Consider the following 16,116-nt stretch of genomic DNA (forward strand, 5'->3'; position numbering starts at 1 on the left):
CTGCTCTGTGGATGGAGATCTATGAGGCAGAGGGTCATTCTGTTCTGTGTTTGTACAGAGCCTAGTACAATGGGATCCTAAATCTATGACCTGGGGTCCTAGGCACTACAGCTATACAAATAAATAATATCCTATGTGTCACCTTTTACCCATACTAAATTCACAAAAAGACAAATGGATTTATGTTCTAAATAATGTCTCTTGCCTCCCATTGTCGCAGATAAAAGCACTAAGATATTGTTCATTCAAAACCAGTGAAAAGTAATTGGTGTTGCCATTTGTACCTAGAAGAGGTTTCTCAGCATATGCAACCCCCACACCCTCTCTGAACCATGTCATCTTTGAAATACATTTTAATCTCTTTGCTTGGGCTTATATCCCATGCCAGGCTGCAGTCATCACTGTAACATTTTTTTCTCAGCAGATGTATCTGGACGTGTGTGATTGTGCATTACTGTATATATGAGTGTGCATGTTTAGAGAATGTGTGTGCTGGCCTACAGGGTGGAATTTGTCCTCCCTCACCTTGAAAATATAATGGGAAAATAGAGGAAATAAAATAGTGGAGTTGAAAAGAAAAATAACTGTGTGTTTCTTCCTGGGGACCTGCAGAAGCCCAAACCAGGATGGGTAGAACTGGTGGCAGCAGACAGAATGAAGGGGGGATTACGACTAGGGGATAGTGTAGTGTTAAACCATCAGATTTGAAATTTGTGGACTCCCTGGAGCCAGGTCCCAGTACTGATAGCTCTGACTCAACTATTCATCCTCTTAAAGTTCATAATGTGAAGGTCTTCAGGATGAGACCTTAAAAACACAAATCCTATCTGTGTAGCCATTAAAGATTCCATGGTAAGAACAGAGGTTTTCCTTCAGACGAAATTGCCCCTCCACACACACAATGGTGTAGCATACATTACATAGGTATGATGTCACTCCCTGGTTCCATGTGGCATATGCTACTTAAAGGGGCTTTTTCTTCTGTTGTCTGTCTATTGGTCTATTGTTAGTCTATGGCAGTGGTCCCCAACGCGGTGCCCGTGGGCACCATGGCGCCCGCTGGGGCATGTATGTGCGCCCGCGTACTGTCCAGCGGATGAGCAGCCGCCGAAATGCTGCCGACAAGCAGCGTCATCCAGAGGCGTCACCGCCAGAATGCTGCTGAAAATCAGCGGCATTTCAGCGGCGACGCCTCTGGATGACGCTGCTTCTCGGCGGCATTTCGGCGGTGACGCCTATTGACGTTGCCGCTTCTCGGCGGCATTTTGGCAGATGCTCGTCCGCTGGCCACGGTCCTCGGAGGCCCGTCATCTGGCGCCCGCCAGACAAAAAAGGTTGGGGACCACTGGTCTATGGTAACAGACAGAGTCCTAGAAGGAGAGATGGGGAGCTGTTCACTATTGGCTTGAGGGAGTGTAGCCTGAGTGGGTGAAGAGAATTTAGATCAGGGGTGGACAAACTTTTTGGCCTGAGGGCCACATCTGGGTATGGAAATTGTATGGCGGGCCATGAATGCTCACGAAATTGGAGATCGGGGTGCAGGAGGGGGTGAGGGCTCTGGCTGGGGGGTGTGGGCTCTGGGGAGGGGCCAGATATTAGGAGTTCAGGGAGTGGGAGGGGACTCCGGGCAGGGGGTTGAGGTGCAGGGTGTGTGTGAGGGCTCCGACTGGGGGTGCAGGCTCTGGAGTGGGGCTGGGCATGAGGGGATTGGGGGGCAAAAGGGTGCTTCGGAGGGCGGGAGGGGGATCAGCGCTGCAGCAGGGGGTTGGGGTGCAGGAGAAGCTCAGGGGTGCAGGCTCCGGGAGGCGCTTACCTCAAGCAACTCCCAGAAGCAGCAGCATGTTCTCCCTCCAGCTCCTATGTGGAGGTGCGGCCAGGCGGCTCTGCGCACTGCCCCATCCGCAGGTGCCACCCCTGCAGCTCCCATTAGCCGTGGTTCCCAGCAAGCCCCCGACCCTGCTCCCTGGCGGGAGCTCGAGGGCTGGATTAAAAGGTCTGACAGGCTGGACACAGCCCACGGGCCGTAGTTTACTGACCCGTCTTAGATCAAATTGGGGCTCTGTGTGTGAGGAGGGGGTGGAGAAAAGATATGTGTTAAAACAGGCAATCTCCCCGTCTTTTCTGGATGAGCTGAGTAGGGCTGAGCTGCAGACCTCCACATGCCACCTGTGTGGAGCTGCTGGATGATACAGATAATAATTACTAGTTACACACAGCCTACATTAAAAACTATTTTATATAAAAGCACAAGGAGCCCTGGACCATGCATTCAGACCAAGGGTGGCCACAGTGGCATCTCAAATTCTCTAGATAGAAGAGTACAGGATCTGATCCTAACACTCTTAATGATTGGACAAGAAAACACTGTAAGTAAGGAAATTCTGTTATTTATATAGCACCTTTGGCATGCCTGATGCTTTATAGATAAGTAGTGTAACAATACAAGTTTCCTGTCCAGAAGAACTTTAAAATTTAGAGAAACAAAACAACAGAGAGGGGAAAGGAATGCAACATAAAAGCTAAGAGTTTGGGTAGTTGTGTTCAGCTGAGGTCTTATTAGTTCTGTGGTTGTCTTCCGGTTTTACTTGTTTAAACCGAAATGGGAGCCAGATGAAAGGCCCAGGAGGTGAGGAAGGAGGGTAGATATTGGTAGAAGAGTGATTTTTGGTAGGGCATTTGCAGCAGTAATATCACGTAGTCCTTACACTGAGCTTTTATCAGCAGATTGCCATGCACTTCACAATCTTTTAACATATTATCCCTGTTTCATACAAGGGAAATTGGAGCACAGTCTGACAGTAGCGTAGCTAGCGGGGTGCAGGGGAAGCAGCTGCTTCCCCTCAGCACATTTTCCAAAAGCGGCGCCTGCTGGGCTGGCGCTGGGGGCAGCACGGCCGGAGGAGCCATGGGGGGGAGGGGCAGGCGCGGCCGGAGGAGCGAGGGGGCTGGCTCCTCGGCCATCGCGCCCCATGCTCAGCATGGCTCCAACATCGCCGCAGCCACCATTAGCAAGCCCCGGCCGTGCCACGGGATCGCACACACCACCCCGGCTGCGTGTGCTGCCCTCCCCGAGGAGCCTCCTCCCCCCCCAGGCACATGTGGCGCATCCCGCCGCCGGCAGGGAGCCCCGCGCCTCTCCCGCTCGGCTGCGGTCCAATGGCTCCAGGAGCCGCTGGAGCACAGTTGAGCAGGAGAGGCATGGGGCTCCCTGGCAACACCGGGGAAGTTTAATGGTTTGGGGGAACCCGACCGGCTCCTCACCCCTATCTTGCCCCCGCAGCCCCTCTCTGCCGCGTGTCTCCGGTGGGTGGCTCATGCCCCCGGGCCGCGCTGCCCACCCGGGCCCTGCCCGCTCCGTGCTGCCCTGCGGGCTGCAGGGGTGGGAGCAGCCTCTGCGCTGCACTGCAGTGCTCCCGGCTCCAACCGGCCATGGCCGGGGACAGGCGGCGGCGCAGGACGGAAGGTGAGCGGCAGGGATCCGATGCCTTGCACTGGGGGGGTTCGGGCGAGGGGCTCCCCGGGGCCGGGCCTGCAGAAGCAGGGCAGGGGCGCAGGCCGTGCTGTTTGGACGGGGGGCCCTGGTGCAGCGCAGGAGCCTGGAGCCCAGGGCAGGAGTGACAGGACCCCATGGGTGGGGCTGGGCGGCACAGCCCGGCTGGGGACACCTGGGCAGGAGAGACTCTCCCGGGACCACGGAGGGACGGGGGTATCCGCACCCCTGGGAAGCCCGCAGGAGTCCTGAGCCGGCCCCGGGGTTAATCTGGGGGGGAAACGGGAGGAGCCAGAGGAGGAGCTAAGGGGGGGCACCTTTTTATGTTTGCTCCCCCTACACCTAGAACCTGGCTACGCCACTGAGCGCAGAGGGTCGCTAAGTGACTAGTCCGGGTCACACACACAGTCTGTGACGGAGCAGCCCCCGAGGCCCTAGGTCCGTGCACAGGCAGCAGGGCCGCGAGGGGGCGCAGCGCGGCTGGAGGCGGCCGCGTGCAGCACCACAGGGGGGCACGGGGAGGCCGGGGGCCGGCAGGGCTCGGCAACGAGCAGCAGCAGCGCGGCTCTGACGCGGCGCTAGCGGAGGCTCGGGGGCGATTCTCCTCCGGGGCCCCCTCCCACCGCAGGCCTGGCGCGCGCACAGGCGCCTGGGCGGCTCATTGAACCTGGCCCCGCCCCCGAGCCCGGCCCGAGAGCGCCGCGCAACCGCCAGCCTCAGCGGGCCCCGCCCCCGGGCTCTGCCTGCCTGACGCAGAGCCAGGGCGGGAGGGGGCGTGTGGAAGGGAGCAACATCCGGGCAACTCCAGGGACCTTCTTCTGACGCACAGTGGAGAAGGGCGGGCCGGACTAAACCATGGCCCCACTGTGGGGGCAGCGGGAAGGACCGAACGTCCGGACCGCAGCGTGTGGGGGGGAGCTGAAGCGGGAAAGAGCCCCCCCCCGGGGATGAGCTCGCCCGGCTCTGGATCCAGCCGCCGTTGGGGCACAGTGTGTTACCTCGCGGGTGCGGGGCTGAGGGTCCCCATGGGAAAGCGCAGAGTGGGATTCCCCACAATGGACTCGCGTCCTACCATCAGGCGCCCGCCTGCCTCGGGGCTGGCTGAGCGGGCTGACAGGGTGGGGAGGAAAGGCGATACCATCAGGCGGGTGGAGCCTAGTGGGGAGCGGAATGGTACCTTCCAGCCTGTGGGCGGAACCATCCGGTATCCTGGCGGGGGAGGGAGCCAGGCCGTACTCTCAGTGGCTGGCGCTTTGCAGCGAGGAGGCGGGATAATGGTGAAGAGTCTGGCTGGGGGAGAAGGAGCAGGCAGCGGCTCGTTGGTCTAGGGGTATGATTCTCGCTTCGGGTGCGAGAGGTCCCGGGTTCAAATCCCGGACGAGCCCGCTACGGAGGGGGGCGCGAGCCCCTTTCCATTTTGTGGGTTTGATGCCTCGCTTCATTTTATTGCCTTACAGGCGCAGCGGGGCCCCGGGGGCAGTAACGGGGGGAGCCCCAGGTAAAGCGGGTGGGAGACGGGGCAGTGCGGAGAGGGGCGGGGTAACGAGTGGGTGGGGATCGCACAGCGGGAAGGGGTGACGGGGGGGGGGTGGAGGGGCGCGTGCAAGCGGAGCTACAAACAATAAACGCTGCGCCCGAGCTGGTTTTCAGGCTGGGGCGGCGGAGAGAGAGAGAGCGAGAGAGCGAGATGGCTGCTGTGTCCGTTTGGAAACGCTCGGGCGGGCCCACAAGCACCAAGACCAACGGGGGGTGCGGGGCTGTCGGGAGAACAAGCCGGGGCGCAGGCGGGGCGGTGACAGTCGCACCCCGAGATGCGGCCCGCGCCCCCCGGGACTCGCCGCTTAGTCCCCCGCCCGGCCGCGCCAGGACCGAGCCATGTTGTTAGGGGACGGAGACGAGGCGGCCGTACCGGGGGGGCCTGCGGGGCTACTCACAGCGCGCGGGGGGGGGGGGCGAGGGGGGCTCGTGAATCAGTGAGACTAATCGGTTCCCTCGCCGGAGTTTTATTCAAATTCACGCGCTGTCAATACAGAAAGCAAGAGAGTCACATTTTTAGTTGCAAAGGCTTCCCCGTGTCTTTTATTTTAATGTATAAATGTGCCCTTCAATAAAAACAGTGTAAAATGATCATAGAACTATTCAAATATTGGGAAGGAAAAAAAACAGGGCTCGTCCGGGATTTGAACCCGGGACCTCTCGCACCCTAAGCGAGAATCATACCCCTAGACCAACGAGCCGCTATATCAGCTGCTTTCCAGCTACTGCAAAGGAAGCTAATGTTGGTTCAGTTCTAGCCAGGTAGCTGTTTCTGATTAGACAGCAGTTGTTTAGTTAGCTCTATTCTGCCCCCTATTTGGCTTCTTCCCCCAAGGATCATTCTTTACCCTTTCATTTCTTATTAGGTTTTTTTAATTAGAGTCAAATTAATTAATTATACAAACAATACTGCTATTTGTAGTTGAGATAATAATGTGCATATACCCGCAGAGACTCTTTCATCAAGCCTGAGTGCCAGTGCGTGATCCCTTTTCATCCTTCACATCTGCAGGAGCTGCCTTCTCCTTGGGTAAAATTCACCACTGTACAGTGACCCAGTACAAGATCTATGGGCCATCTGGGAGCTCAAAATTACGAAGGAATAAAAGCCCACAAGAAAACAGACTGTTATACCAATGTCAAGCAGAAAAGTCACCACTCCTTGTTTTATGATAGACAAATATTTAATAAGTATGGTCTCACCTTGCAAGCCCAGCCACACAAATGGATCCCTCCAACGGTGAGGATCTGCACTGACTCCAGTGGGATGCTGCATGGACATAGGTGTCTGCTTTTATTCAAAGATCTCTTGGGCACTATATACCTATCTGCTTGTTATATTTACAAAGAACCAATCACCATAGCATCCAGCTGCTGAAGTACAGTTATATTAGAGAGTCAGGACTCAGAACAAAAATGGGCTCTACTCCTCCTGTCTTATGAGAAAATTATCTTAGCATTGTTATTATGGGTTGGCTTTGCAAAAGATAAGGCTTTTTAGTGAGCTCTAAAGGTGGTCAGATTAGGGTATATTCTGATCTCAGTTTCACCTACAATAGTCTATTACTATGATCTCTGAGCCTTGGCTTATGCTAGGGAATGATCTAAGGGAAGCACTATGTTTTTCTACAATGTAGGCTGCAGCTGCGCTCATTTTCATACAGAGGATATCTTAATTGAACTGGAACACCATTCTTGGACCTTTAGTTTCTCTGGAAAGGACCACTCCGAGGCAGTGAACTGGTGTACTGTATGGTGGACCATGCAATATATGAACCATATTGCTTGGACTAAGACTGAGCAATTCCATGATGGGACCTGTAGACTTCTCAGACAGCTTTGTTTGGATCAAAATAAACCTCTCCAGCGCATCATCAAGGATCTACAACCTATCCTGAAGGACGATCCCCCACTCTCACAGACCTTGGGAGACAGGCCAGTCCTCGCTTCAGACAGCCCCCCAACCTGAAGCAAATACTCACCAGCAACTACACACCACACAACAGAAACAGTAACCCAGGAACCAACCCCTGCAACAAACGCTGAATGCTCCATCCTGCTGCCCATTTGAGCAATCATGGAAGCACAGATCAAGATGGGATATTGTACACTAGGACTTGTAGTTTCTGCATATGGACATGATGTGCACAAAACAAAACCACCAGCATGCTCTGTGGGACATTCTAAGAAGTTTGTTCCAGCACCTCCTCTTTTGACACTTCAGTCTTTTGTGAGTACCTCATTTTTATTACCTGAAAAGAATAGGTCCAGAGTAGGCCTCATCCATATATACTTGAAGAGTGATGCAGTCACAACTCACAGGGTGAGCTGACACTTTAAGTGGTTTGGGGCTCAGCTGCTCCTGTGTGAGGCTTAGCCCACTTCCCCAAGTGAAAGGAATGAGCATAGGAGTCACATGACAAGGAGAAGCATGTAACTAAACCAGGCTTGCTGAGATAAAAAAGAGGCGGTCTATTTAGGAGAAAGATTAGATGGGAGTGCTCTGTTAAGAGGAAGGCTACTAGCTAAAAAAGGGGCTGGTGAGGCAGCAAGGCTGAGCATATTGGCAGAAGCTCTAGGAAGTAAAGATGGGACAGTTTATGTTATGGGGCAGATATAATTGTTTAGCATCCCAGGATGGGAACTTGTGGTAGAGGGTAGGTGTGGGTTCCCCTATGATCTTCCTTGTGCAGAGGTACAACTAGTTGCTCCTGTCAACAGGGAGGAGAAGAGACTCACTTAGGACCAAGAGGACTGGATGTTGAACCCAGATGAATGGCTGTTTGTGAACAGGACAAATCATTTGAGCAATGGTTATGTATGGCAAGAGAGGATGGGAGAAATGTTGTTGTTTGTGTTTCTGTTTGGACTCTAATTCTGAAAGGGGTAGACTTTTGGGACTTATCTGGTGTGATCTAACTGTACTGGGGGCTGGAGAATCATCTGAGAAGGAAAACTGAAGTGTATAATACTAACTAGAAATCAGACTAGGTAAGCCTCTGCAGTAGTCTTATCCTCAACTGCTTCCTTAACCTCATGGGAATGCAGGGCCTCTCTAGAAGACAGGGGAGGTCATTTTCCTGTCTGATAAACTTTAAAAACATGTTTGATGCAAGATGCACCCAGCAATGAATTTCAAAACTGCTACAGAGTGGAATAACATACAACATGGTTAAATTTGTGCTTCAGCTATTTAAATATTAAATAGAATGCAGCCCCCCCCAACAGATTTTCAAGAAAGATGGGAATAAAAGTGGGATGTAACCATGTCTTCCTCTTCAGTGTATATAACAGCAGCCTAGTGCCTTGACTGCAGTAATCTCCTAACCTAAATCTTCCATGAAACTACCCCCAAGTCTGCAAAAGAAGCAATATTTACTATAAACCTGCTTCAAAACATAGGCTGTGCAGGTCAACTAGGCAAAGACAATGATCTTTAGGAGAAAAAGCTATGCCAACCAAAATAATTCAACTTTGTTGAAAGAAATGGGAGAACACACTGAACTACCCATACTCAAATGTATAGAGGAAAATCAAACTAGGAAATGGAAGCATTATAAGAAAAAGCCTCTGAAGGGCCAAAATCCAATTGCTGTGTTTGTAAAACCCTGATTACAGACCCTGTCAGCAACTTTTTACAGAGACCCAAAGCTTGGTTTGAGCAGGGGGCCTAGCCCACTGAGAACAATATTAGCTAAAAGAAGCTGAACAAACAAGAGACAACCTTACTTTTTACTGAGATAAGCATGGTCAGCAAAACTCCAGCTGGGGAGCGGTAACTGGTGTCTTTATCAGAATCTATAGACATACCAAAGTATTGAAAGTGGCCTCTATGTCCACTCCTTCTGCAGGAAAAGATAACCAATACCCTCCCCACATACCAACCTTGAGTTCATTGAGAGGCTCAAGCATGTCAGTAGGAGATATGACATCCTCCCTTCTAATTGGTGCACCCCCTCCCTCCCAGATGCCAGGGGGAGCCTTTAGAAATACAATGGGACAACCTGAAAAACAATTTCTATTGCCATGTACTTTTCAATGTCTTTTTGCTTTAACCCTCAGGAATATACCTGTTGGACAACCAGAAGAGCTACCTCATTCCTATGGTCCCCAAATCAGAATTCAACATATGTATTTTATAATTATACACTTTATACATTGTTTAATTGAAAACACCTGTGTACTAATAGTATGTTATATGTTAACCTGAAACCTTGGGTGGAGCCATTATGTAATCTTTTAGACTACTGACTTACTGTGCTTATCTTGTCTTGCTGCTAGACCTATCCAGGGGCTCAGAACCTCCCACCCCATCGCTTCCCTCCACCCATGAAAATCCTATATAATCTATTGTAATCAATTGCTTGGCCGTGTCTCTGAGCCTAATAAGCAAAGTGACACTCGGCCAGCGCTGTGTGTAATAAATCCACGTGCTTGATTCTACACGGTGTCCATTTTGTTCCTTCAGCCTCAGAGAACTTCTATTTTCCTAATCCACCAATCCTACTACTAGTATTATCTGAAAGCATAATCCAACCCATGTTACTAAATGGGAGTGAAGATTGGGAACTAACCTTCCCAGCTGCCACACCTGCTGGAACACACTATCTTCAGTTCTGCAAGCAGATACTATGCAAGCATAAAAACTAACTGAATTGTGACCACAGAGCAGCACTGGGACACTTTCCTGCTAATCAGTATTCCCAGATAAAAATTACATTAACACTGAGATAAATTTGAGAGTATACTAAGTAATTTAGGGTGAAAAACATTACAAAGATATTTATCCTTAAAATATGCATTATAAATCCTAGAACTAAGGTTAAACTTAAAAGAAATGTAAACAAAGTTTTGGAAATGCACAGTTAAAGCATCCAAATAAACTTGATTCTGCCCTGTAGTGATGCCAATAATAAAAAACTAATCCCACCTGAAAACATAATTCTATCCTTTCCCCAACACCTGTCAGGCTCTTGCCTTGTGAAATTGAGAAAAATGTTATACTCCTGTATGTATCCTATCAATCTACACCTAAACCAGGTCCAGATTTCACCCAACCCAAACAGAACTCTCATTTGTGTGGTCTTCAGGAAAACTATATGTTATATCCTTGGGGGGCAGCCAGTTTAGGAAGAAATCACTTGAGGCCAGACAGCAGACAGCTAACAAAACTACCATTTTATTTACAGACACAGAGCTCACCCAACCAACCGAAACCGGCTGGGCTATCCCCTAATAATCTAACTCAGTTGCCATAGGAACAAAAACCATGACAACCAAATACACAACATATTCCTCCCCCCCAATAAGAACATCCCCTAAATAAAACACACACTAGACTAGAGAAGGAGGGTAGACTGCCTCCATTCCCGGCTAAACCCTGGGGATTATTTTGCCCCATAACCGTGGGTTCGCCCTAGCTAAAGATCCAACCGATGAGGAGGCCTTCTGTCTCTAGGTGGATTACGGCGAACTTCTGGTGGTGTTGCACCCGAAAGTACCATGGGCTCTGGGTCCGCAGCACAAACAGGTGTGGAGGTGGTATCAGCTCGTGCTGGGCAAAGGGGTATCTCAGCCGCCGGCAGTAATGGAGGAGAACAGTCAGAAACAGGTGATTTGTGATTCGGTGTCTCACCAGAAGTGGTGAAGTCAGACCCCTCAACTGCAGATGTGTCCTGAGGACCAGCATGACCTGGCAACAGCTGATCTACATGTCGCCGCCAGGTAAGATTCTCTGCAGTCCGGACTGTGTAGGAAACAGGTCCTGTTTGAGTGATGATTGTGGCAAGGACCCATTTAGCGCTGGAAGTATAATTCCGAGCCAAAACTGGCTGTCCTGGGCTAAAGGTTCGCTCTTTTGCTCTGGGTGCTTGACTGATAACTTGATTTTGCTGCTGATGTTGCACAATTTGTCGGGGTTCAGAAGGTTTCAGCAGATCAAAGCAAGTGCGCAGCTGTCATCCCATCATTAGAAAGGCCGGAGATGCGTGGGTCATAGCATGAGGTGTGTTTCTGTAGGAAAGTAAGAAGGTATCCAGACGCTTTTGAATGGAGTGTTGTCCCCTTGCTGATTTCAAAGCGTGTTTCATTGTCTGCACAAATCTTTCAGCTAATCCATTGGTGGATGGATGATATGGTGCTGACGTGATGTGGTGTATCCCGTTTGCCTTCATAACATTTTGAAACTCCTGAGAGACGAACTGTGGTCCGTTGTTGCTCACAAGTTGTTCTGGCAGACCAAAACGACTAAAGAGTCCTCGTAGTTTTTGGATAGTACTCTCTGCAGTAGTGGACTGCATTATAGAGACTTCTGGCCATTTAGAATGGGCATCTACTGCCACCAAGAACATGCTTCCTTCAAGGGGGCCAGCGAAGAAAACGTGAATACGTTGCCACGGGTTTTCAGGCCAGTCCCATGGGTGTAGGGGTGCCCACTGGGGTGCATTCCTCACACCCTGACATGACATACAAGCTTTTGCCTTCTCTTCAATAGCACTGTCCAATCCAGGCCACCAAAAATAGCTTCGTGCAATTTCCTTCATGCGCACTATTCCACAGTGACCGGAATGTAGCTGTTCTAACATCTGTGATCTCAGTGGTAGTGGAATAATGACACGTCTCCCCCACAACAAACAACCAGATTGGACCGATAACTCCGTCCTTCTGGACATGTATGTAACAAGGTCGGGTGAGACCGGAGAGGTTTGTCGAGATTTTCCATGCATCACCAGGTCCATAACTTGGGACAATACTGGGTCAACGCGAGTTGCCTTCTTTATCTGAGTAGCAGTGATGGGTGTATTGTTTACCTGTTCAAAGTAGAAGATTTCCTTTTGGGCACTACCTTGATGTTTGACTGGCAAAGGCAACCTTGAGAGGCCATCTGCATTGCCGTGCAGAGTGGATTCCCGATATTTGATTTCATATGTGTGTGCTGAAAGTAACAATGGCCAACGTTGCATACGACTAGCAGCTAATGGGGGAAAGCCTGTGTAGGGTCCAAAAATTGACGTCAGAGGTCGATGGTCTGTGAGAAGAGTAAACTTTCGCCCAAACAGGTACTGATGAAACTTCCGAATTCCAAAAACAATTCCTAATGCCTCACGTTCGATTTGGGCATAGTTAGTTTCTGCTTTGCTTAGAGTGCGTGAAGCAAAAGCAATAGGTCTCTCTTCTCCCGAAGGCATAATGTGTGACACGACTGCTCCCACTCCATAAGGGGAGGCATCGCAGGCCAATTGTAGGGGTAAGGATGGATCAAAGTGTGTTAGAACTTCAGAATTTAGCAATGCATCCTTAGCTTTGTTAAATGCAACATCACAGGCTTCAGTCCACTTCCAGGCCTTGTTCTGCCCAAGGAGCTCATGAAGTGGTTTTAACAGTGTGCCTAACTGTGAGATGAACTTTCCATAATAGTTCAGTAGTCCTAAAAATGAGCGCAGCTGGCTTACATTTTGAGGTGGGGGAGCCTCCACAATAGCTTTAACTTTTGCAGGGGCCTTATGAAGACCTGCAGAATCAATGATGTGTCCCAAATATTCAACAGAGGGCTTGAAGAATTCACACTTGTCTTTGCGAACTCGTAGGCCATACTCTTCCAGTCTTTGTAGGGTAGCCTCTAAATTCTTTAAGTGATCCTCTTCATTTCTTCCAGTGACCAGGATATCATCCAGATAGCACTGAACTCCTGACAAGCCACACAAGATCTGGTCCATAGCCCTCTGGAACAGGGCGGGAGCAGACGTTATTCCGAAGGGTAGGCAATAGTATCGATAAAGCCCCTTATGAGTCACAATAGTCAACAGCTCTTGGGACTTTTCATCGACGTGCATCTGTAAATATGCTTGACTCAGATCAATCTTACTGAACTTTTGTCCCCCAGCCAGGCCTGCGAAGAGGTCATCGATGCGGGGAAGTGGGTATTGCTCTGCACACAACATTGGGTTGACAGTGACTTTAAAATCACCACAAATCCGGAGAGAGCCATCTTTCTTCACTATTGGAACGATAGGAGTGGCCCATGAGCTATGGGTAACTGGTATTAGGACTCTGTTGGTGACCAGGTGCTCCAGGTCCGCTTCGACTTTCAGCCTGATGGCATATGGCACAGTTCGGGCTTTCAGATATTTTGGTGGACTGTCAGGTTTAATGTTCAATGTCACAGTGATTCCCTTCATACTTCCCAAATCATCTCCAAAAACAGCAGCATATTTCCTTAGTATAGGGGTTAGACTGGTTTCTTCTTTAGTCATCCGGTGCACTTCTGCCCAGTTCAGTTGAATCTTCCCAAGCCAAGACCTACGCATTAAGGCTGGGTAGTTACCTCTCACCACAAACAGTGGCAATTTAGCAGCCTGTCCATTGAGCTCCACCTTAACATCAATAGTGCCCAACATGGGCACAGCTTCTCCCATATACGTCTTCAGAACAGTTTTTGTTGCCTTAAGCGGAAGATGCTGTAGCTTTTCTTTATACACAGTCTCGGAGACCAGCGAGACGGCTGCACCGGTGTCCAGTTCCATGCGTATAGGTTTGCCATCCAACAACTGGGTTACCCAGTATTCATGTGAGCCCATTGCCAAAGACAAAACATGCAGTGGCACTTCCTCTTGCGATGAGGTGTCACTTTGATCATCCTGGGTCTGCTCTAGGGTATGCAGGGTTCCTCTTTTTGTCGGCCAGACCACAGGCCTCTTTTTCTTTTGTTTACAGGCACACTCAATGTGTCCCTTTTTGCCACAGTGTCAACACACCAGGTCCTTACACCAGCATTCTGATGCCTGGTGACCCGGCTTACCACAGCGGTAACATTCTTGACTCTGCACAGTTTTGTGGGTCGGTTCTTGTGACACTTTTTGCACCCTAGGGGATGCACCGATGTATTGCGCCTCCCTTGTAGCCACTTCCATGGAGAGAGCAATATCAACAGCCTTCTGTAAGGTAAGCTGAGCCTCTGTCAGTAGGCGCTTCCGTATAGCTTCACTGTAGAGGCCACACACTAACCTGTCACGCAGGGCATCATTTAACATTTCTTTAAATTCACAGTGTTCTGCTAGCTTTTTTAAAATGGCTACAAATTGTACAACTGTTTCATCTTCCTTTGGTCTCTTTTGTGGAACCTATATCTTTCAGCAATTACCAGTGGTTTTGGGGAAAAATGGGACCCCAGGATTTCCACAATGTCACTGTAAGATTTAGTTGCTGGCTTAACAGGGTGTAGTAAGCTGTGTAGCAGGGAGTAGGTTTTAGCCCCTACAACACTTAAGAATATTGGCACCTTCTTCGCTTCTGTAATGTCATTTGCAATAAAAAAAAGCTCAAAACGCTCAGTATACACATGCCACTGCTCTATATTCTCATCAAAAGGTTCCAGTGGCCTGGTCAGAGTAGCCATGATTTTAGTTTCACTTTCACAGTCAGTGCAAACAAGCAGCTTTTTTGTTTGTTTGTTCTTTACCTTGACTTCTACTTCCTTCTGTTACTGGAGCAGCACTGGAATCCCATCCTCGTTGCCACTTGTTATATCCTTGAGGGGCAGCTGGTTTAGGAAGAAATCACTTGAGGCCAGACAGCAGACAGCTAACAAAACTACCATTTTATTTACAGACACAGAGCTCACCCAACCAACCGAAACCGGCTGGGCTATCCCCTAATAATCTAACTCAGTTGCCATAGGAACAAAAACCATGACAACCAAATACACAACACTATATGGTCTGATAGTTGCTCTCTCCAGTGAAGAAGGAGACTGGCTTCTTATCTGTGAAAACAAGCCAGTCTGCTGAGGTAGCACTATGGCTGCTCTGCAGTTTCCTAGTGTCAGATTGGCTAGGGAGAGTACAAGTGTGTATGAAGAGCTAGTATTCCTTCATCCTGACAGTTCATGACCTGCTACTAATTTGTTACTGTTTTAAGACCTAAATAAGGACTAACACTAAAACCTGAAGGCAGGTGGTCAGTGTGGTGCAGGCTGGAGTGCAGCAGGGTGCGTGGAAATGGCAGAGACTGGTACATAGTGTGGTGGGTGTGCACTGGGGCAGTATTGCTCAGCCTGAGGCTGACATAAAAAGTAATTAGATTGTTAAAATAAATTTAAAGAATGGTATTTGTCCTCTGTGTTTTGAGCCCATAATCTCTTGTCTGCAACAGTGAGTACTAGAAGCATTAAAAATAAAGAGCTAAGGCGCTTGTATAATCACACGACTCCAGAAATTGGGGCTTTAAGAACCACACCCATTAAGTGTGGGCAGCGCTGGTGGCTTGGCCCGGGAAGCTGAGGGGTGGGCGCACATAGGTAGGGTGACCAAATGTCCTGAGTTTATAGGCCCTATAGTGAGTGAGACTAGCCACTGGAACAAATTACCCAGGGGAGAGGTGGAGTCTCTGTTTCCTGGTGTCCTACCATCATAACTGGTTGGGAAGGTGCCTTTTAGTGACTTACAAGCAATTGGGCTTCATATGGTGCAAAGTGTGTGAAATTTCATAGCCTGTGAAATAGAGGCCAGATTAGGAGATCGAATTGTGTCATAACCTCTATGAAAAACTCGGTGTGGGGTGTGGAACAGACTCTGCTGTTTTACTGGGTGGCCTGCTTGCTCCCCAGAATCAATATTGAGCAAGTGGGGTGATCCGGGGTGCAGCTCAAACATCCAGCTGGGCTGGCCAGGGGCAGACATCAGGCCTGCCAGGCAAAGGTGGGTGTGGCAGTGACCTCACAAAGGCCTTTGGCAGGAACTCAGCCCATTGAGCAAAGACAATTAGTTGGGAATTGGTCCTGCTTTGAGCAGGGGGTTGGACTAGATACCTCCTGAGGTCCCTTCCAACCCTGATAGTCTATGATTCTATGAATGAGGCGTTTGTGACCTCACAGAGCTCCCTTGCCAACAGCCAGGCAGGACAGGGATGCAGGGCAGGGGGAACCTCGCAGAGCCCTGGAGCCTTGCTGCAGCAAGTCTCCATCTTCCCTTTACCAGATAAAGGTTCTGAGCAGACAATGGCTGGAAGTTGACGCTAGACCAATACACCTTGGAAAGAAGGCGAGGAGCATTTTTAACCTAAGAGTTTGGAGCAATTGACTGAGGGTTGTGCTG

At 49.8% G+C, this 16,116-nt stretch overlaps 1 protein-coding gene, 1 long non-coding RNA gene and 2 other non-coding genes across 5 annotated transcripts; 2 read left to right on the top strand and 2 right to left on the bottom strand.

Annotated features, from left to right (window-relative positions):
• Positions 1-4,803: 4,803 nt before the first annotated feature.
• TRNAP-CGG lies at positions 4,804-4,875 on the top strand. The gene has a single exon. It is a non-coding gene; the product is annotated as a tRNA-Pro (tRNA).
• A 292-nt stretch (positions 4,876-5,167) lies between these two features.
• On the top strand, positions 5,168-9,469 carry LOC120396660. 2 transcript variants are annotated; one of them, XR_005593283.1, is made up of 2 exons: positions 5,168-7,256; positions 8,309-9,469. It is a non-coding gene; the product is annotated as an uncharacterized LOC120396660 (long non-coding RNA). The 2 variants fall into 2 exon arrangements; XR_005593282.1 differs by having other exon boundaries at positions 9,089-9,469.
• Positions 5,656-5,727, bottom strand: TRNAP-AGG. Its single transcript has one exon. It is a non-coding gene; the product is annotated as a tRNA-Pro (tRNA).
• A 1,634-nt stretch (positions 9,470-11,103) lies between the features above and the next one.
• On the bottom strand, positions 11,104-12,942 carry LOC120408133 (uncharacterized protein K02A2.6-like; the record flags this gene model as incomplete). Its single annotated transcript, XM_039544767.1, has 2 exons — positions 11,104-11,715; positions 12,460-12,942. Coding segments are annotated over 2 exons (1,095 nt in total), but the record flags the coding sequence as incomplete, so codon positions are not given.
• Positions 12,943-16,116: the final 3,174 nt, after the last annotated feature.

This window comes from Mauremys reevesii, linkage group 1 (genome assembly GCF_016161935.1).
Source record: "Mauremys reevesii isolate NIE-2019 linkage group 1, ASM1616193v1, whole genome shotgun sequence".
Lineage (NCBI taxonomy): Eukaryota > Metazoa > Chordata > Testudines > Geoemydidae > Mauremys > Mauremys reevesii.